Source organism: Pelodiscus sinensis, chromosome 2, assembly GCF_052426305.1.
Source record: "Pelodiscus sinensis isolate ZL-2025 chromosome 2, ASM5242630v1, whole genome shotgun sequence".
NCBI classification, from domain to species: domain Eukaryota; kingdom Metazoa; phylum Chordata; order Testudines; family Trionychidae; genus Pelodiscus; species Pelodiscus sinensis.
Window position 1 is genome coordinate 182,550,617 of NC_143053.1, and position 20,705 is coordinate 182,571,321.

Below are 20,705 nucleotides of genomic sequence, written 5' to 3' on the forward strand. Positions count from 1 at the left end.
GTTAGCCAATGGGAATATCGCCTGAGAGCTACTGGAGAGGTGGTAGACAAGAGATCTGGGTGTCTGAAAGACAGTCATGGTAAGAAAAAGGAGTAGTTGCTTGGATTGTTACTACAAACCACTATTGGTAGCCTTACTAATATAAACTTCACATCATAGTTGTGAATGCTTGGTTTGAATTTAGGAAAGAAGAGCATGTTTAATACATGGACTAGGGATGTTAAACTTAGATTAATCAATTAATTGAATAGTTGACGGAGTTTGCATGGACTATTTGATAAGGGCACTTCCATCTTTGAAATGTAGCACTCTTCCTTACGTCCTTAACATGGACTAGGCCTGAACTTAACAAGCAGCGAGAAAGTTACTTGGATATGTAGATGGAATTTCTTCTAGAAACTCAGAGAAAGAACAAACATTACAAAACAGGATGCTTTCCAAAAAGTTCAAAACAGAATTTACTGAAGTCAAGAATACAGAGTCTATGCCCCATAATTTGGTAAGGGAATAGTTCATTTTGTAATGAATTACTGACAACCCACCACAGCTACAAGCAACACAGAATTAGGCAGCTTGTCTGCTTGAGGTGAGTTTTTAAATTTTTTGGAGAATTTAAGACATCAATGCAAGAAGGGGAATTTTTTTTCCCCCCAGCAAAACAGAAGGCAAAAGTGTCTTATGATGAGAATACAAGTGCAAGGTAGAAAGATTGAAAACTGAAAGGAGTATAACTTCAGAGAATGGTTAATATAGAATTCATTAGTTAAGCTTGAGAGCAGAAGTAAATGTTTTTGTACCAGTAATTGCTACTTACCTCTTCAGACTTGAAAGCTTGTTTCGTATGAGTATACTTCAAAAACCTAAGAAAAAAAGTAATGTTTTTCAATTCAATGATACTCAATGTGGCTCTGTGTTTGTGTGTGTGTGTGTGGGGGGGGGGGGGGGGGGCACTGATCCTACAATGCGAATTAAAAATCCATTTGCTTTTTCATTTTGGTCCTGCCGTCAGATCTACAGGTACTTTATCTTCACCCTAGATTTTTTTCCATCTCTAAGCTTTATAGGAAACTTAGAATTTTTTACTTTAGATCAAGAGATCATTGTAGGATCAAGGCCTTTGTTGAAAACCAATTATAAAAATAAAACCTCAAATAGCACATACCAAAAGCCTACAAATATTTCTTCTAATTCTGGTCCTATGTACACCTAATTGGAACTTGCTCTCATGGCTTTAAGTTAAAGGGAACCTTGACCACGTATGATTTTAACTGTACAGCTGGGCACAGTATAGGCATAGTCCCCAAAACTCCAAATACAACAGAACTGCAAGTGTATGCACATTAAAAGCCTTCATGTGTCCACTTGGGTAAATGGCATAATCACTTGTATAGAATCAAGCAAGTCAGCCACTATAAAAACCTCACTTTTATCAAGCAGAGAACAGTAACAGAATACTCCTAACTAGGTAGGGGAACAATATGCAAAGGCAGTTTCAAATATAAATACCTAAATTGTTACTTTCACCATTCCCCTTGTCCTTACCTTGCAACAGGAAGTACATTGGAACCTGTGTACATCATGATAAAAAAGAATATTCCACTTAGATAAAAACGAGATAATTGTGGGTTATCTTGCATGATGTGGAACAGCAGTATGGCAACTTTCTCAACAAGGATAGGGTCAAATGTCAAGAGCAGCTGAAAAGATGACAAATAGCATTTACACAGAGCATCTACAAATTTTAGATTAACAGTAGCCATAAACTAACTAACCAGGTAATAAAACTGAATGATTAAAGGCAAAAAGGTGTTAGTGAAATACAGAAGAAAAAATACAACTGCTGTTAAATTATATTTAGTGAGTAACTTCTGGATATTTACACATTTCTCAAGAACGGAGTGGCAAAACAAGCAACTTACCTGAGTAATATGGGGAAGGCAAGTACTGTCTGAAAGCAGCCTCTTTACCCTCGGCAAAGGTCTTATAATGGCATTATCTTGGTCCCTAAAAATACATATTTCCCCAGTCAATGTTTTAGCATAACACATATAAATACAGTATTTGTTTTTGTTTTAAATGTATTGAACTGATTTTAGAAAGATTTTAGATCTTCGTTTCTTAAACATTCCAAGTTTCACCTGGTCTTAACTTTGATATGCAAGATATCAATGAAATTCAGTAAGATTCACATTAAGTTTGCCCTCCTGGAAAGTGACATTCCCTGTTTAAGTTATGGAAAGTCTGACAGCAACAGAAATACAGTAATTCCTCATTTAACACATGCTCGGTTAACACGTTTCGCGATAGCACGATTTTTTTTCGGGAACATTTTTTGAATTACACGACCGTCCCCGGAATAACGTGATTTCCCCAGCCGGCTCGATGCTGGCAGCTGCGCAGCGCTTCCCTCGCCTCCCTGCAAAGCGGCAGAGGGTTCACCACTCGCCGTGCCATTCCCTGCTGACTCCCCCTCACTGGACACCTTGCCCCCTCTCCTCTGCCCCTGCTTGCAGGCCAGCAGCTGGGTTTCCCCAGCCGGCCCGTCGCTGGCAGCTGCGTGGGGCTTCCCCTGCCTCCCTACAAAGCAGCAGAGGGTTCGCCGCGCCATTCCCGGGCAAACCCCCCTCGCCGGACACAGTGTGGGTCCCAACAGACCCATCACAGGGGCATACTCCCAACCCAATCCCCCCTCCGCTTCTCTTCCCCAGAGCCAAACACCTTCCTTCCCTGCTGTAACCCAGTCCCCTTTCTCCCTCAACCTCATGTCTGGGACCCAGCAGACACCACCGCTTGAAACACAACCCCCACCTTTTCCATTATTTTCAACGGGAAAATTGACCCCGCATAACACGTTTTCACTTAACACGATCATTTTCTGAAATATATCTATAGTGTTAAATGAGGAATTACTGTATAATCAAATAGTGATAGAAATGTAGCCGTGTTAGTCTGGGGTAGTTGAAGCAAAATGCAGGACAATGTAGCACTTTAAAGACTAACAAGATGGTTTATTAGATGATGAGCTTTCGTGGGCCAGGAAGTGTACCAAGAAAAAACTCAAAGAGCCCTTTTAACACCAACACATTTACTACACTCTCAGAAAATTACAGCTGTTGGAAAATTTTCTGCTGTTGGAACTAAAAAGACTCATTACCTGCTGGGAAAATAATCACACATTGTGATTAACATGTTGAGGATAAGTGTGGCAAGGTCAGTCTCATTCAGCACAGCCTGTCCACTGGCTAGCAAGCACCATTTAAGTTGAGGGATAATCTGCAATGGTCTCCAGCCATCCATACCCTGAGCCCAGCAACGTGTTTTTGCAGAAATCTTTCCCTTGGCCCATAATTCCTGCATCTTTAAAAAAAAAAAAGGTACAAGTTAGATGCTTCACACTACAAGCAGTAAAGGTTCCCCCTTCTCCCTCCCATGACTTGTCTTGGTAGTTCATAATACATATGAAATCAGATACCCTTGAAGTATGCAAGAGGTTGGTTTTTTTGGGGCACTATGAAAAGCCAAATATGCTTGTTCCCTTTAAGGGCTGTAAAAATCTTTCATACTATAGGAAGAAGGTCCAGAAAAAGCAGAAGAAATGCAATTAAAAAAAAAATTCCAAAGTCAGTCAAGTCATCTTAGTAAATCGGACTGAGGTCTTATTTGGAGAGTACACAGAATTATAAAACTAAAAGCTTTAATTCTTACCCTCTCAAAATACTACTTTAATACCACTTAATAGTTTGTGTTAGGAAGATAAAATGGAAAAAACCACTACTCAAAATGAGTATATCACTGATTTCTTTTGAAAATTTAATCTTTCCTATAGGGATGTCAAGTGTAGTAGACTATACAATTCATCAATAAGCCTAGGCTTATTGGTTAATCTTGTCAGCTACACAGATCCCCTCCCCCACTAGCTATCAGAGGGAGCAAGAGGGGTGGGAAGCAGGATCTGGTGCCTATGAGAAGCTGGCTTTAAGCAGGCTCCCTCTTCTCCCCCTCCCCTCGGTTGCTGTTGTCTGATAGAGAGGCAGCAGTACAGAGGCTGGAGCTGATATGTGCGAGAAGCCAGTTTTCAAACTAGCTCCCAGTGTGTATCCACTCCACGGTGCTGCCTGCGCCTACTCTGCTGCATATCAGAGGCAGCAGTGTCGGGGGGCAGGGGAGGCTGCCACAAAAAGCCCCTATCTGTGAGGGAGTGGTCTAACCTCCCCATGGATGGGCTGCTGTCACCCATCCATGTTGTTTCAGAGGCAGCAGTACAGGGCAACAGGCAGACAGTCCGAAAGGGGAGCTCCTTTTTAAACTGGTTCTCCTCACAGATTGATACTGAGGCAGCAGTGTGAGATAGCAGGGGGTTCCCTGGGAGTGGAATCAGGAGTGCACTGGCTACTGGCCCTGCCCCTGGGGACTATCAAATAGTTGTGAACGATAACATTTTGTGCGGTTACATGACTATTCAGTTAGTGTATCTAACATCCCTACTTTCCTGAGAACAAAGTTAGGAGTTTATGAATCAAAACATTAAATGTGTCACAAACACCCTTTTCAGAATGTGTACACACTGAACTTATTGAGTACAATCAGAACAATACTAAATATATACAGCATGCTGACTAAGTGTATGACAGTTCATTATATAGTAAAATAGAGGTGCACTGGAGTACCAAATTAACATTTTCATGTTACAACACAAGTTTGTTTTATGATGGGAGTTTCTGCCGGCTTAGAGAGGAGTTAATTAAAAGGCCAATTCATTCTACCATATGAGCAGGTACAAATATTAGCTCATACAACACCACCATGCTTTTAGAATGCCAGTTATATTTAGCAGTCAGAGGTGGTGATTCTAAGACGACACTTATAAACATGCACTATGCTGGCCTCCTGTAAAACAAAACAACCCCCCCCCCCCCCCCCCCCCCCTAAAAACACACTGATTCCAAAGTAATTTGCATTGGAAAACAATCCCAACTAAACATTAAAAAAGGATGAGGTGTAAACATGTGGCAGAAGTAAATGAAGAAGTGTTATTTACCCCTTAATATAAACCCAAGAATCTGAGGTGTCACAGTGAAATTGAAGCACCAGTAAGAGCAAAACACATGCAAGGAAATACAGGCAGTCCCCGGGTTACGTACAAGATAGGGACTAGAGGTTTGTTCTTAAGTTGAATTTGTATGTAAGTCGGAACTGGCCTCCAGATTCAGCCGCTGCTGCTGAAACTGACCAGAGGCTGACTACAGGAAGCTGGAGGCAGAATTGCTCTGCCCCCAGCTTCCTGGAATCAGCCACTGATCAGTTTCAACAGCGGCTGAATCTCGAGCCTGGGCCAGAACAGCTGGGCTGCCAGGTATGTCCCTGCAGGACCAACCCGGCAGCACCCCAGCTGCTCTACCCCAGGGTACACAACAAAAGCCTGGTCTGCTGGGGGGGGGGGGGAGGGGGGTGCACTAGCTGCGCCCCCCCCCCCCCCGGGACACGGGGAGGCATGGGACCCCGCCGCTGCTGTGGCTTTGCGCCCGGTGCCTCTGGTCTGCTGGGGACCGTCTCCAGCAGACCAAGGACACCGGGAGCAAAGTTGCAGCAGCAGCGGCAGCAGCCGCCCGCGCCTCTGAGGCTTTGCCAGAGCAAAGCCTTGAGGCGCGGGACCCCCTCCGCCTCCCCGGCTTTGCTCCAGGTGTCCCTGGTCTGCTGGAGACGGTGCCCACAGACCAGGGGCACCCGGAGCAGCTTTTCTCGCCCCGGAGGTCAAGGTGGCGGGACCGCTGAGCTCTGGGCGTTCCCGCTGCCTGCGAGCTCCAGGGCAAGAAAGCCCCGTTCGTAAGTGCGGATCCGACGTATGTCTGATCCGCGTAACTCGGGGACTGCCTGTACTTCACCCGATGCACAGTTAGCTTATGGAATTCAGTGACAGTCAAGAGTACAATGGGGGTGGGGAGGTCAAAAAAAGAGCAATGAAATAGTTCATGGAAGACAGGTCCATAAATGGCTATTCACCAATATGGTCAGGGAAACAAGCACATGCTCTAGGAGTGCCTAAGCCTCTGACAGACAGAAGCTAAGACTGGGTGACAGAATAGATAGCTCAGGTACCCAGTTCTTTTCATTCCCACACTGCTCACTGTTGGAAAACAGGATATTGGATCATTGGTCTGACCTGGTACGGCCAATAAGTTTCAGTCTAGGATGAATGAGCAAAGAGACTCGTACCTCTTGAAAGCTGTAAGGACCACTCCTCTCTTTATCTGCATTACCGAAGTACCACTCTCTCTCACTTTCTCTCTTCATATCAGGTGCTGCTTCAATCACATTGCTCTAAAAAAGTTCAATACTTCTATATAAATGATGTAATTTAATGCAAGGTCCTGTCTTGAGCCCATATGTCTTCAGCAATTTGGAAGCTAGCTTTACAAGGCTTTGTTATTGCCCAATATATATATATATATTAGGAGGGGATTAAAGAGAGTTTGTGATGCTAAATAAGGCTCTCTGTACATGCAATTTACAGTGCAACAAGGACAGTTATGGTTGGTACAGAAGCCTGAGCTAGTTTTTTTTTTACTTCTGTGAGTTTAAAAAAAAAGTGAAAGATACATCAATTTTAAGACCATTCAACTTGAATTGCATAAAATCCTAATTTCTGACCAAAACCAATAAAAGACAGTGACCCATTTTTAAAATTCCCTTCCAAAAAAGTGTAGTGTGAAGAAGCCAAAAGACTTCATACTTGCAATGGAACTGTAGCCCTGCTCGTGTGGAGATGTGCCAGGGTAAGCAGATCCACAAGGATTCTAATGCCATTTGAATCCATGAGGTCTTTCACATTTTTCTGTAATGAAGAAAACATTTCACATGAAAACATGCTTTAAGAGCCACCTTGTTACAGTACTGTAATCAGATTCCAAGGTGAGATTTCAACTCCTGCTCCTCATTGTCAACCAGCACAGCACAGACCATTTATTCCTCCTTATCCCCTCATTACCTATTAAAAACCCCTAGATCATGGGCTACCCTAGTGCATCTGTGCCAGGAGTTGTAACCAACACTGCATCTAATAAGAGATCTTTTCCATTAAGTAAATACAAGATTATACATTCAGTTACAGTTTTGAAGTCAACTCAAAAACATTAGTTTGAAACTGGTGAACATCTTTAACATTTGTGAAATATATTAATGCTTCATGATTTTCTTTTAAAAAAAAGTACTGGAAGAATAAAGTCTCCTACCTTATTTAGAATAAGCTTGTTAAGGAATAGTATCAATCTGTCTCGCTCAAGTCTGTCAGTACACTTTTTTTTGGGGGGGGCGGGAAGAGAAAAAATACACAAGTCAAAATGAGTCAAGCCTCAAAACATTCACGTTGCATTAACTGCACAGTATAATCAAGTTCTCAAGTCCTGAGACAAAATCTGTGCAAGTCTTGTTGGACAGCTTTACAGATATCCTACTGTTTAGATAAGCTTTTTAGAAGTGTGTACATATAAAAAGGTACTGTGAAGCATGTTACTCAATTCTCAAACATTTTCATTAACTCCACCAAATATCTTGCAAATCACTATAAAAGTCTCACTAATTTTGGTAGTATTGGATTTGTCGTCATGCTAAAAATGGCTTGAACAAATTTTACAGTTTGTTGTTAAATCTGTGAAAAGCAATTTCAGAAATGCATTTTTCTTCTGGATCACAGCTAAATCCACATAAAGTGTCCACATGATGGGAAGGGGTAAAATATCACTGCTAAATTGCCATGCTATAAAAGTCACTAGAAAATTGAGTTTTAAAGGTGAACTGATTTTTACTATTATCTTACATCATATTTCTCATGTATGACTTAATTTAAATGTACTTAAACAAGAGATAAGCTCCCATGTAAGGCTTCAATTATTTTTTCAGCAAGAACTCCCAGACACTACTAAAGACCAGAGCAGTGTAAAAAGACGCAGCTTTCTAAAAACTTCTAATTGTTAATTTCAGCTGCTGCTACAAATGTGCAACCATGAACGACCCTGTTGATGGAAGTTGACTGAAGAGGTTTTGCCCAACAAATAAGTATAAGAATTAGATCTTATTAACTCAACTGTAATTAAACATGGTTTGTATCTGCCTTTAAAGGGTTTCCAAATTTTTATGGTAACAAACAATTCCAACCCATGATCTGTAAGTATACTAGTACACCCAGTTTTGGAGAAAACACACAGCCTAAAAGATCATTGCTAATACCATATGAACCAACCATTCTGAAACTGAAGCATCTACCTTAGGGGGAAGGCTTAATCTCCACAGGGGAGAAAAATTTCCAAGTTTGCAGTCAAACCCTGATGTTCTTCAAGAATAATAAGACTAAAACTGCACTGAATATAAGTGTATTGTTTTCATTTATATTTTACTCTTCAGGCAGAGCTTTTATTAACTGCACTTTAATATGCAAAACTAAATTGATTTGAAGTAGCATGATTAGGAATTAAGGATGTAAAATCTGGTTTAATTTTATCTAGTTAAACATGATGTTTAACCAGTTAACTGATTAAGGGCAGGGAGGGCCACTCCAGCCCAGCCAGACTTTAGCTCCCAGGCCCATCACAGACAAAGGCTGGTCTAAGCCGACAGAGCAGCCTCTGTCCTTGGCAAGACCCTCAGAGCCGGTGCAGCCCCCTTCCTGCAGCAGGCAGGGAAACTACTCCAGTGGCCACCAATTAACTACGATTAGCAGAAGTTAGAGACTAAATTAGAGAAAGAAGTGGATTAAAAATGACTCAGTCCAGCAGTAAACTTACAAATGAAACTTCAAGCTAAGTCTTGAATACCAATATTGAAACTAGGCAACAGCCTATCAATGGCTAAACTACTGCTAGGCATGACATTTTTTAATCTAAAAATAAAAACCTCAAAAAGCCAACAACTCCTCACCCTTTCCAACATCCCAACAATATATTTAGTGTCACCAAATGGTCCTATTTCTTCATGACATCTTCCATAAACAATGGCTAGTGCTTGTAGACATAAACATTTCATAGTCACTTTAGGGGTGAGCAAGAACCGGTGATAAAGTTCATTGAAAAATTCATACCTGCAAAAAACAAAAAGAAAGTTCAGTGGAGGAAATAGCATTAAACCTCAGAAAGAAAAAAAAAAAAAAAAAAAAAGACAGACAAGCTTAACTGTGGCTCACGATTTTTTGATTGCTCCACTCTCTTCAGTTTCATCTTCCTCCAACAGTAGTCTCAGGTAATAATCCCCTATTTTTATTTCCTCGGAAAGGCACTCATACTTAACCTATAATTGAAGCATGCATATGCAAACTGTGTGTTATTTCAAATTATGCACTTAAGCCAGCTGTCACATGAAAACAATTTTGTGTCATGGCTTAACATCAGCAAGGGTTTCCCCCCCTCCCCTTTTGAAGGAGCAATACACAGTAAGGCTTAATATCCAACTTTTGATCAAATATGATTTATATTAATTGCTATTCTAAAAGACGGTTCAGTTTTCATTTTACTAACCTAGAAATTTACAGCTAAAAGAATACACCTTTGCATATGAATGAAGACTAGAAACTTATACTCTACCCAGTTGCTACTAGCTTGTTGCTAGACAGCCACAATAGTCTAAGTGGCACAAAGCCTTTAGAAATCCATAGGAAATTTAAATGCTCTAATACAACGAGTATTTTTAAAACGAAGCATTTACCTAAAGCTGAAGTAGTATACGGTACATCTGTTTAAACAGCTTGTATTTAAAAAAAAAAAATCTAGTACATGATCTCTACAATAAAGGGATACAGCACAGCAATTGTAACAGCTAATGCTTAACAAGTAGGGATGCGAAGGACTAGTTGACTATTTGATTAGTCGACTATCCGATAAGTATTTGGTTATGGATAGTCAGACAGTCGCTCCCCCCTTTGCTGCATCTATCAGAAAGAGGCAGCAAGGAGGGAGGGGGAAGTGGAGGGGGTACTTCAAAGTGGCAGTGCTGCTTGAAGCCTGGGGCCAGACCCTGGGCTCCACAAGGCACTGCTGCTTTGCAACACCGCATGCAACTCAGGGCCAGCGGAGTGTCTGCAGGCTGCACGCAGCACATAGAGCCCGGGATCAGCTGGGACTCCCCTCACTGACCTCAGACTTTATGTGGCGCTACTGCTTTGAAATGCTGCAGTGAGCCTGGCATCAGGCTCCTCATGGTGTTTCAAAGAGGAGCGCCAAATGGAGCCCAGGATCAGCTAGGGTCCCCAGCTGACCCCAGGGCTCCATGTGGCGCTTTCACCTTTGAAATGTAGACTAGAGCTGTTGCTACACTCAATGGCGGAGCCACCCTATCGACTCATCAAATAGTCTATGCAAAAATGCATCGACTATTCAATTAGTCAATAATTAACATCCTTATTAACAAGACACAGGCACTAAAAAGCCTAAAGGCAATAATTCAACAGCAACAGCCCAAGCCGAAAAAAAAAACCCACCCAGAAACAAAAACCCAAACCCATACAATTACATAAGTTAACTCTCCCCTACCCCACCCTTAAAGATTATTATATTGTATGTACAGATACCTGAAAGAATACAAATGTTAAACATTTTACAAGTGGCATTTCACACTAGCATCTATTTCTTGCATGTTATGAGAAACTCACTGACAGAACACCAACATCCCGCAAACTGCTCTGAAGTGTACTGTGTTCCCTCTGTTTAGTCATAGTGTACATTAAATTTCCTCTTGTATCACTGAATTGTATAGGTCACATTCAGGACAGGATCTCAGAATAATGGATTTAAAAAGCCTAATCTTATAAGTTCTATAAGCTCACACCAAAATAGTCTGAACTGCAGAGTGTGTACCATGCACCATCAGAGTTTGAAGCTGTTTGACTACGTTTATTGGAGAGTGGTTTAAAAGCTGCTTTTAGTTATTTCTAGTGGACTCTCCCTTCAACAGCATTCAAGTTCTGCTTCCTATTTTTGTTTTCTATCCACTCTATTCTATTGTGGAGACCATGTCAAAATTGGAACTATACATCTGCTATGTGAAGGCTTTATTGTGGATTTACTGGTCAGTCTGAAGTTTTTTAACTTCAAGAAAATCAGTACCATACAGCAAAGGTGCCTATTCTCTTTTGTACCTTTAAGTTTATACACTCTGCTCAGTCCTTCATTGACAATGGTTGTATCCCTCAAGCAGAATGTTACAGAAGAAAGGGGACGCATGAGGATACTAGCATTACAATATTAGTGTGACTTAAAGAAATCAAAGGTTGCATATTAGAACAGTTTACCTCAAACTCGTGATGGTTCCATGAGATGACATTAACACTGCCAAGTTCTCGGTCAATATTGAACGCCCTCATTTCAGATTCAAGGGTGTCCCTCAGCTCTTCCCGTGTTTTGAAGTTCCAAATCAAGTTTGACCTAGCATGATCCTGAAGAAATCTAAGAGAAAGCAAGGCTAGTAAAAACATTTCCAGCTATTTTAATGTTGATAAAGACAGTTTAAAAAAGTATATAACCTGCCATGCACATCAGAACGTCAATGAATTAGTACAGGAGAATACACTCTGCCATCTTATTTCTTGATTTTTTATAAAACAAGATTTCATTTGGACTTAAATCAATCATTCTGATATTATAGTAATGACTTGCTCAATATGCCTACTTAGTTATTAGCCCAAGTGTCTGTATATACAGAGAAAAAAACCACCCACACAAAGCCACCCACCCACACCCCTACAGCTGGACTGTGCCAGGCAGTTCTGGTTCATGGGGCTAAGGCTATGGAGCTATTACTGTTTCCAGGCCTGAAATGGAGCCTGAGTTCTGCAACCCTCCTACCCTGCAGAAACGAGTTGTGCTTTTCTTTGCTGCATAGCACAGATATATAGTTAGTGTCTTATGAGCAAACAAGACATCCACTTTACCTTAAAAATAAAGACAGCCACCTTTTATCAACAAAAATAAGTTTTGAAATAGCAATACCCTACTTCTCAAAAGCATTAGCCATATTAGTACGCCAAATGTTATCTACCTCCTGGGTCTTGGTTGCACAAATCTCAGTATAAGAAGTAAAAACCGAAAACATTACAATTGTGTCTTATAAATTCATATACATGTGAAGTGTATCTGCTTCTAAAGGAAGTCAGTTTCCAGGTGTAACAATTCATCATTCGCCATGGGCTGCAGTTTACCTGTGAATTTTGCAGTCACAAGAGACTAGCGAGCGTGGTGATATGCCAGATGCACAACCAGGTAAATAAAAGTTAATGCTCCACAAAACACAACCAGACATCACACAACAGTCATTTGGAATTCTCCAGTTATAAATCTGAGGTCTAATTTAGAGTAATCCTTACTTTCCTGATTTTAAAGGTTTACACATGCTTGATCAGTGGTTCCCAGCCGCTGGGCTGAGACGGCTCTGGGGGCACACTGCTCTTGCCACTGTTCGGAGAGGTGTGCCTGCCCCACCTCTCAGCCATCCAGCATCAGGCACATGTGGGATCTCCTCCCGGCCCCAAGAGAGCGCTTCCCTGTGCGGCAGGAGAGCCATGTGACCCCACACCACGCGGCCCTCCTGCCGCTCAGCAAACTGCTCTTCTGTGGCGAGGAGACCACCCCACCCCTGCCCAGTGCTGGCTGGCTGAGAGGCGATGCAGGACACACCTCTCCCAACAACTTCAGCAGGAGAGGTGCTGGGCAGTGTACCCCAGCCCTCAGAGCCACATCCATGTGGGCAGCAGCACAGGATTAGGTGAGGGGGGCAGGGCAGGCATTGGGGGCTCCAGGGTGGGGCTTGTGCTGGGAGGGCTCTGGAGGCTGAGCTAGTAGTGGGGGGGAGGGGTCTATAGGACAGGGTTGGCACTAGGGGACTAGGGATGGGGCTCTGGAAACAGGAGACTAGTACTGGGGGGCTCTAAGGGATAGGGGCTGGCACGGGGGGGAGGAGGGAGTTGGGTACAGGGGACTCTGGGGTCAGTGGCTGGCCCTAGGGGTTAGGGCTAGCACTGGGAGCTCTGGGGACTGGGCTTTTTGCCGATCAGCAATGTTTTATTTGCATGTTCATCATCTGCATAATGAATATGCAAATAAAATGTTATTGGTCCACCAAAAGTTTGTGAATAGGTTTGCCGGTCCACCATACCAAAAAGGTTTGGAAGAACCTCTGTTCTAGACTTGCCTTTTCCTGTTAGAAGCACTTATTTGTGTGTGTGTGTGTGTGTGTGTGTGTGTGTGTGTGGGTGTGGCCTTCACTTATTTTTTTATATATAAAAAAATAAAGTAAGTGAAGGCCACACACACACACACACACACACACACACACACACACACAGAGTATATTCATGCTTAGAAATTCAAGATACATGCATAGTTACACAAATGTATATTTACATTATTTGTCTAACTTCCATCCTGCTTAGTACTTCAGGATGTGACTTTGAAATGTAAAAAATGTCAAGCCACTTCAGCATAAGGAGAAAACCTCTCAACAGGCTCATGATACTCTGCTTAAATAAGAATAGAAAAGTCTTGCTCCCTCTTGTTTCCATCTTCTGCTTCAAATGACATTCTAGCATTCCGTACTGGTCATTTAACAGCCACCTCTTGAATCACACTAAGATGGCTTATACAGAAAGTTATCTTGTTGTAAAATTTTGTAAAGTTTAAATTTTCTGTATTTGTTTCCCATCCCCCGTGGCTATTTTAAGAGTTATAGCAAATTTATTCTAGAGATTTACCTGTAATAAAAGAGATCCCAGTTTGCTTCTATTTTTATTCTTTGCCTTCGTTTCCTTAGTATTACTGGCTTTTGATTAATATTCTACAAACAGAAAAAGATGTCAAGTTAGGGGCTAGACAATTAGCTATAGCAGATACTTGGATAACACTTCAGCACATGTTCTTCTCCAACCTGTTTCTAGTGTTACTTTAAGAGAGAAAAATAAGCTTTGTTTTCACTGGATATTCCTGACAACCCTCAGCTTTCCAGGGACATTACTAGTGATGCAATTGTCTCAATTATTTTACAGGCAGTGACAACAGCACTAACATCTATGGACTTGCACTATATTAACCCAAAATCACCAACAAAGGTCATCAGATCATGCCAGAGAAACTTGCAGCCATTATTTTTATCATTTACAATTACTTTTCTTCTTGTATTTAAAAACTGCTGGGTAATCCTATAATTAAATATACTAATTACATGCACACATTAACCATGCAGGAAAACTCTTTTGCACCAAGACAAAAAGAGTGATTAGGAGAGAGAACTGGACCAATCTTACAGCAGACAATACCTACAGTAAGATTGGGAGCCAAGAAGATGGAAAACACAAAAGGCTACTTTGTTGTTAAGAAGTAGCCTAAGCAAAATCTGTGAGCAGCTCAAGGGGGGCAGAGGAAAATCAGACCCAACTTGGAAATTGAAAGATTTTTGATTGACAAAATCTAAAATGTATTGGTAGACAACACACCACATGCCAGGCACAGTTTAATCAAACAAGCCACAGTAGTAGTGCAGACTCACCATATTGTTTCTGTCCTGATTGTGATTGGAATGTAGAAAGGAAAAAGGAATATTTAAACAAAATAAAAACAGCCACTAAAATTTTATATATGGTAACAATTATAAAATGCTACCACAAGAAATACTTTCAATGTGATTTGATTGTTATTATCAAATCTACTTCTAATTTGAACAGAAGGGGGAACAAAGTGTTAAATCAGATGTGTTATGCTGTTTCCCCTACTTTTCCACATATGGGCAGCAAACTGAAAGTGACAAACTTCTAAATGAAGAAGTAAAAAACTTCAGAGATTGGGCAATTTAAGTATCACTCATAGCAGGGTCTCAAACTCCCATCCTATTGGTTAACCCTGCTGAAGCAGTTGCATAATCTGGCCCAGGAATCATAGTGGGCTAGGGAGGACTGTCAGTTCCCATCCCAGGAACCCCTGCCCCAACCTCACCCTCTCCCCCGTGTCTCCCAAGAGAGCAGCCTCAGGAATTTTGGGTGGAGCCTGGCACAAGGTGGCAGGAAAAGCAGCTTCTCCCCCCTCCCCCGCCCCCGCCACGGGGCTAGGATTGCCAGATGGTTTCAACAAAAATACCAGACACTTGACATATCACAATCTACATTACATCTTACTTAGAAAATACCAGACATTTATATTCTCAATTTGTTTTCCCGAACAGAAAGCTCAAATACTGGACTGTCCAGTTCAAAACTGGACACCTGGCAACTCTATTTGGAGCAGGGGCAGAGGCAGGGCCTGCAATGGAGGCTGTTGCCCCAAGGTTCACACTCCCCTAGAGGCAGCCCTGTCAGTGATACTAATGAATAAATATGCCACACACACACACACACACACACACCCACCCACCCCTCATGTGCACACTGAAAAAAATCCTTGAGTATCCTCCAACCGATTGTTTAAAAATGTGTTTCAGCATCAGCCTGCTAAGGCAGTCTACTACTTTAAACTTCTGCAAGATGCTCATACCCAGGAGGGTACAAAAGAAATCTAGATGCAGTCTAGTTTTAGGTAATTAATTTAAGCCAAAAAGTGGTTATGCAGTTGGAAGTGTGTGCATGCTAAAGGAGTTTTCTGCAAGACAGTAATATATCCCTCTCACCTCAACTGATTCACTAAACACAATCAAATGAAGAACTAATGTTTTGCAACAGTATTTTAAAATCACAGATTCACTGTTAAAGCAAAAAAAAACCAAACAAACAAACAAAAAAAAACCACACACCAAAAAAACCCAACCAGTATTTCCACCTTTGTTCTTGAAAATCAACCATGGCTAAAACCTGCCAGTTATACATCCTTATCCATGACTAATGCAGTAAGTGACTAGTCAACTATCCGATAAGCATATGCTATCAGATAGTCAACTAGTGACTCGACTAGTTGCTTTCCCTCCCCCATTGCTGCCTCTGATACATTTTAAAAGCAAAGCACACTGGAGCAAAGGGCCAGCAGGGGACTCAAGCAGTCCTCCTGCTGGCCCCATGCTTCCTGCAGCACTTCAGCTTTTGAAATCTACAAGTGCCCTGTGGGGCAGATGCCCATTTTAAAGGCAGAAGTGCCCTTATTGACTAATCGATGGAAATTCTCTCAACTATTCGATTAGTTGATTAATTTAAATGTAACATCACTAGTCATGGAAAAAAGCTCAGTCTTTACACAGCATACTAACTAGTGACTTCATCTCAATTTTTAAGTATAAAAAAACTAGTGGTTTTACCTCTTTTTGAGCAATGCCCATTCTGTCTCTCCAGTGCATCAAAACCAGATCCACTTTCTCTTTGGCAAATTTTTCTACTTCTTTAGCAGCTTTACCAGCCAGTCTCTGCCATTCTGGCACTTTATTAAACTTGCCATACTGGTCCTGGGGAACAAAGCCTATCAGTAACTTGCGATTACATGTCTATTACAGTGTGTTTTGAAGACAACAGCACCAACTTCCCCCTCCCTCCGTACATTTATACAGCAAGTACAGTACATAAAAAGACTAACTTTCTATTTGTGCAATTTGTTCTAAGTTCACCATTCTTTTAAAATTAATACAGTTTTGTCTACTTACAGTTGCAATTTTTAAGTTATCCCTAATATGCATCCGGTCAGCATCCTTCTCAGGAACAGGGTCAGCACTGTCCAGGTATGCCAGCAAACCTGGTGGCTAAAGTCATAAAAGTAGTAATTTGTATTCTAAAAGACATTTCTGAATTCAAGTACAAGTTATACCTATGATATGACTACTTCCTGGAGTAAGTGAAATCATATAGAAAATACTTACATTAGAAAACTGGAAACGTTGCCACCCTCTTGCCAAACACTTGAAAGTTAAGAAATGCCAGCATTAAGGTTACACTGACAGGTTCCCCCCACAGGGCCCTGCCTTAATGAATGCACAGGATGGACTGTACTCAAGAGGTTAAGCAGGGTTGCATAGTGAGCAGAATGCTGTATGTAGGACTCCTGCCCCATCCGTCAAAGAAGCTGGAAGTTGTGTAGCAAAATGAGGCAGTGGACTGCAGGAAGAGACCGTATGGTTTCATGATTAATGCAGATAAAAGCCAACCTGGAACACTGGATTCTCTTTATGATATTCTTCCAAATAGCAAGTTTAGTAGTTTTAAGTATCTCCTTGAAAATTAGTATAAGACATCCCCGACATGAGGGCAATCCTCACTCCTTCCCTCTGGGGAGAGGTGAACCTCCCTTCTGGGGCATCTGGCATTGGCCACTATTGGCAGACCAAATACTGAGCTAGATGGACCTTTAGTCTGACCCAGTATGGCCGTTCTTATGTCCTACCAATTTTGAGTCCCTTCCCAGAGATGCTAGAACCGATCACGGATGGTTGCATGTGTTTAACATTGGAAGAGCTACACATTTCTTTACCTTGTTTAACTGTTAACAAAAACTTTACACACTAAGTTGAGTCTGAAAACAACCCTACGTGGTATCAGCCAGAAGGGTTGAAGTTTGACAGTTAAAAGCAACTGTAAAGTGGCTCCAATAATGGAAATGTTAAGGCAACCATACATATTTTAAGCTTCTGTAATGTCCTTGTCACGGTAGTATCCAAGGGTCTTCCAGAAGTGCTTTATGAACTCCACAGCTATGGGCATTGCCACTAGAGTCACATATTACCCAAGATGTTCATTTCTTTTGGACTGAGATACTACCCAGATGAACAATCACAATATTCTCTCCCCTTTAATGTAAAGTATTAGAGTTAGCGGTTTGGTAATGCTTCAGTTAAACTTAATCTATCTTTAAGAGATGCCTTGCTAGGTCTCCAGTGCCCTTATTAGAGGCTTTCCTTCTCAATAGCTTCACTCCAGTCTTTCCTGTTCTAGATAACTGTATTTTCTGACTTATTTTGAATGTGTTTAATTCTATCCATCCATTCATTATCTCTACTTCATTCCATTTTCTGTCTCAATCCCTTTTTAAAGAATAGTTTTAGCCCCAGAGGGTCTTAATCTTCAGTCACCTTTCTGCCCCACACTCGAAAGGATAGGTACAATGACAAGATTGCTCTGCTCTGATATGACTCCTTACCTCAAGAGGAGCCACCAGCACCTCCAGTTAGCCCATTTGCCAAAAGAAGCTTCAGAGTTACTTCTCCCCCCACTCTTCCCCCCCCCCCCACCACTCTCCTATCCCTTGGAGAAAATCTATTTGTATATTATGACAGACTTTTAAGTTTCATGTTCCATAAAGTTAGAATCAGAGCTGGAAGAGACCTCAGGAGATCAAGTCCAGCCCCCTGCCCAAGGCAGGACCAATCCCAAGTTCATCACTTTCTTCACCCTAATCTCTTGTACTGCATGTCAAACTTAACTTTGGCACTGAACAAAACGTGTTTAAAACACCCTAAGCTACAAAGGCATATTAAGTAACAATTTTAACTGAAAAGAAAAACAACTTTAATAATGTTTTAGAAATGGTGTTTAAAGAGAGCAGGCATATCACTCACCAAAATACGTTTCAACAAGCTCATAGCAGTTGCATTTTCAGCTGTCCAGAGGCCCACTAAATGTCGACTGAGCTGTCTGTAACATGAAGATGTTGAGAAATTGTTAAAGGAATCTTGATTACAACAGTAGTTCATTACAGTCAATTCAGTTCAGCATTATAGAGGAGCATATATTGCCAGTATATCCAACTCATATGCCCTTTATTCACAAGAGCAAGAACAAAAAAAGCACATGAATACAAAGGAGGTACCTTTTTGTAAAGTGCTTCACTGTAACTTCCACACATGACCCTCCTACCATACACCAAAAGAAGGTGTTAATGAAAACTAGGTACCTTTTAAAAGCATGCCAGCAAGGTCTATATGGAGCAGTTAGAGCAACACATTGCAAAGCTTTACAAACTGCACCTCTCTGGTCCATTTTACCAAGGTCATGTAGACTAACTCACATTTATAACTGGAGACAAATCTAATTGTCACAAAAAGATCATGTATCTTAATCGAAGAAGGTCCTCTAGAGGGAGTATGAGGGAAGTATAAGCCTTCTTCACAAATACCTATAAGAAAGTTTTATATATCCAATTGGATATGCTTATGCAGTAAGCAAAGAGATATATGCCATCTGATCACTTTAGGTCACACCACTTTAAAAACTGAACTATGAGGTATTCAAGGAGTTGTGAATCCAAATAGTTTATAAAATTGCACTTTTTGTACTGACTGTGATGCCATGTCTATAGACAGAGCACTTAAAATGCAAATATCCAACTACACCTAGGAGGGTAACTCACTTGCATCATTCAAATACACAAATTAAGCTTAAAATGAAGATTCTTCTAAAACAGTAACAGGAGCTTCCTTTTTTCAGCTTTCCCCACATATGACTAAGACAATCAAATATTTACCCACCATATTAATAAAACTTATGCTTACCTGTTTGTAAGCATCCTTTGATCTGCACTTATTGTAAACATAGCAGTCCGTAAATGACGAGGTAAGGCACCTTCACTGAGGGCAAGATCTTGCATTTTGGTAGCAATCTCTTTATCTCCTTCCTGTAAAGCAGAAGATGATTACTATGTACATTCTTCAACTGACCAGTTCTATCTTTACTTTACAATATTCGTTACAAACTATTTTGACTGTTTAAATCACTTAAGTACAAGCATGTAGGTAATTGTACTTTATTCAACCCACCTCTGAATAGCATTAAAAAAGTGAATTCTAAACAGCAGATCAGAAGTTCTAATTGCAGTAAAGTCACAGGAACAAAGCTTTATCAGAGGCAGCAGGGGGGAGGAGGAGCAAGAGACAGAGCTGGGGGCAGCCAGCTTAAAAAGGCAGTTCCACCCAGCACCATCTCTGTGGTGCTACTCACCCCCCTCTCCCACACTGCTGCCTCTATCCAAGGTGGCAGGGGCTTCTGCTGTGAAGCCCCACTAGAACCTATACACACAGGGGCTGCTGCCAGCTGGGCGGGCAGGCAGCCCAGCTCAGCCCTGGCTTGCACTGGGTGCAGGACCAAACCCTGCTCAGTCTCTGCACTCTAACACACAGTAGGAACCAGGGGACAGGCCTTTTAAATTAAGGTAGCAGGAGCCAGGCAGCCTGCCCCCTGGCTTATACTGTGTTTTAAATTGCAGAGCCTCAGCAGGTTTAGTCCCACACTTGGTGCGAGCAGGGACTGAGCCAGACTGCCTATCGATTAAATTGAGTAGTTAAATACCCACCTCTTAACTTCCCTAGTTTAAATCATCATTCTAACTTGATAAAATGGCATTTCTGGAGCAATTCTAAATCTGCTCAATTTAGAATTGTGGTACTTTGTTCCCCAGCAACTTATCTACCCAAACTCAGCCTGGGATCTAAAAGACAAGTCGGATTCTTTGACTTGCATACTACCCCCAATGAAGTGTCTGCAACTTGAATTGCAACACACAAGGTCACGGACACTCCACCTGTAATTCTCCAGAGTGGTCCAGCAGGGGCACCTCCTCTCAGGCTTACAGCTCTCCAGCAGTTGCCTTTTTTGCACTGAGACCTGCATCTCAGCAGCAGATAGCCCTTCCAACAGGGCTATTTTCAGGTTGAATAGTTCTCTGACTTCACTGAACTATTCCCAGAGGAGGCAGGTTGCCCAAGCAGAGACTGACAGACTGACTAAATTCAGGATGAACCTCTCTAAACAGATACCCCAGCCTCCATGGACATTGCCA

General features: G+C 41.6%; 1 protein-coding gene across 2 annotated transcripts in view; it reads right to left on the reverse strand.

The window, feature by feature from the left end:
• Positions 1 to 20,705, reverse strand: part of DNAJC13 (DnaJ heat shock protein family (Hsp40) member C13) — an 87,204-nt gene that overhangs the window by 35,972 nt on the left and 30,527 nt on the right. Inside the window, exons 17-32 of one of the 2 annotated variants that reach the window (XM_075921899.2) lie at positions 19,423 to 19,544; positions 18,490 to 18,565; positions 16,585 to 16,680; positions 16,246 to 16,389; positions 14,518 to 14,532; positions 13,727 to 13,809; positions 11,273 to 11,426; positions 9,173 to 9,276; positions 8,911 to 9,070; positions 7,230 to 7,292; positions 6,731 to 6,832; positions 6,214 to 6,318; positions 3,155 to 3,357; positions 1,920 to 2,004; positions 1,543 to 1,697; positions 815 to 860 (exon numbers count right to left, since the gene is read on the reverse strand). In XM_075921899.2, the coding sequence (XP_075778014.2) occupies positions 815 to 860; positions 1,543 to 1,697; positions 1,920 to 2,004; positions 3,155 to 3,357; positions 6,214 to 6,318; positions 6,731 to 6,832; positions 7,230 to 7,292; positions 8,911 to 9,070; positions 9,173 to 9,276; positions 11,273 to 11,426; positions 13,727 to 13,809; positions 14,518 to 14,532; positions 16,246 to 16,389; positions 16,585 to 16,680; positions 18,490 to 18,565; positions 19,423 to 19,544 (1,713 nt within the window). The remainder of the gene's footprint in view (positions 1 to 814; positions 861 to 1,542; positions 1,698 to 1,919; positions 2,005 to 3,154; positions 3,358 to 6,213; positions 6,319 to 6,730; positions 6,833 to 7,229; positions 7,293 to 8,910; positions 9,071 to 9,172; positions 9,277 to 11,272; positions 11,427 to 13,726; positions 13,810 to 14,517; positions 14,533 to 16,245; positions 16,390 to 16,584; positions 16,681 to 18,489; positions 18,566 to 19,422; positions 19,545 to 20,705) is intronic. The other variant, XM_075921900.2, reaches the window with a different exon arrangement.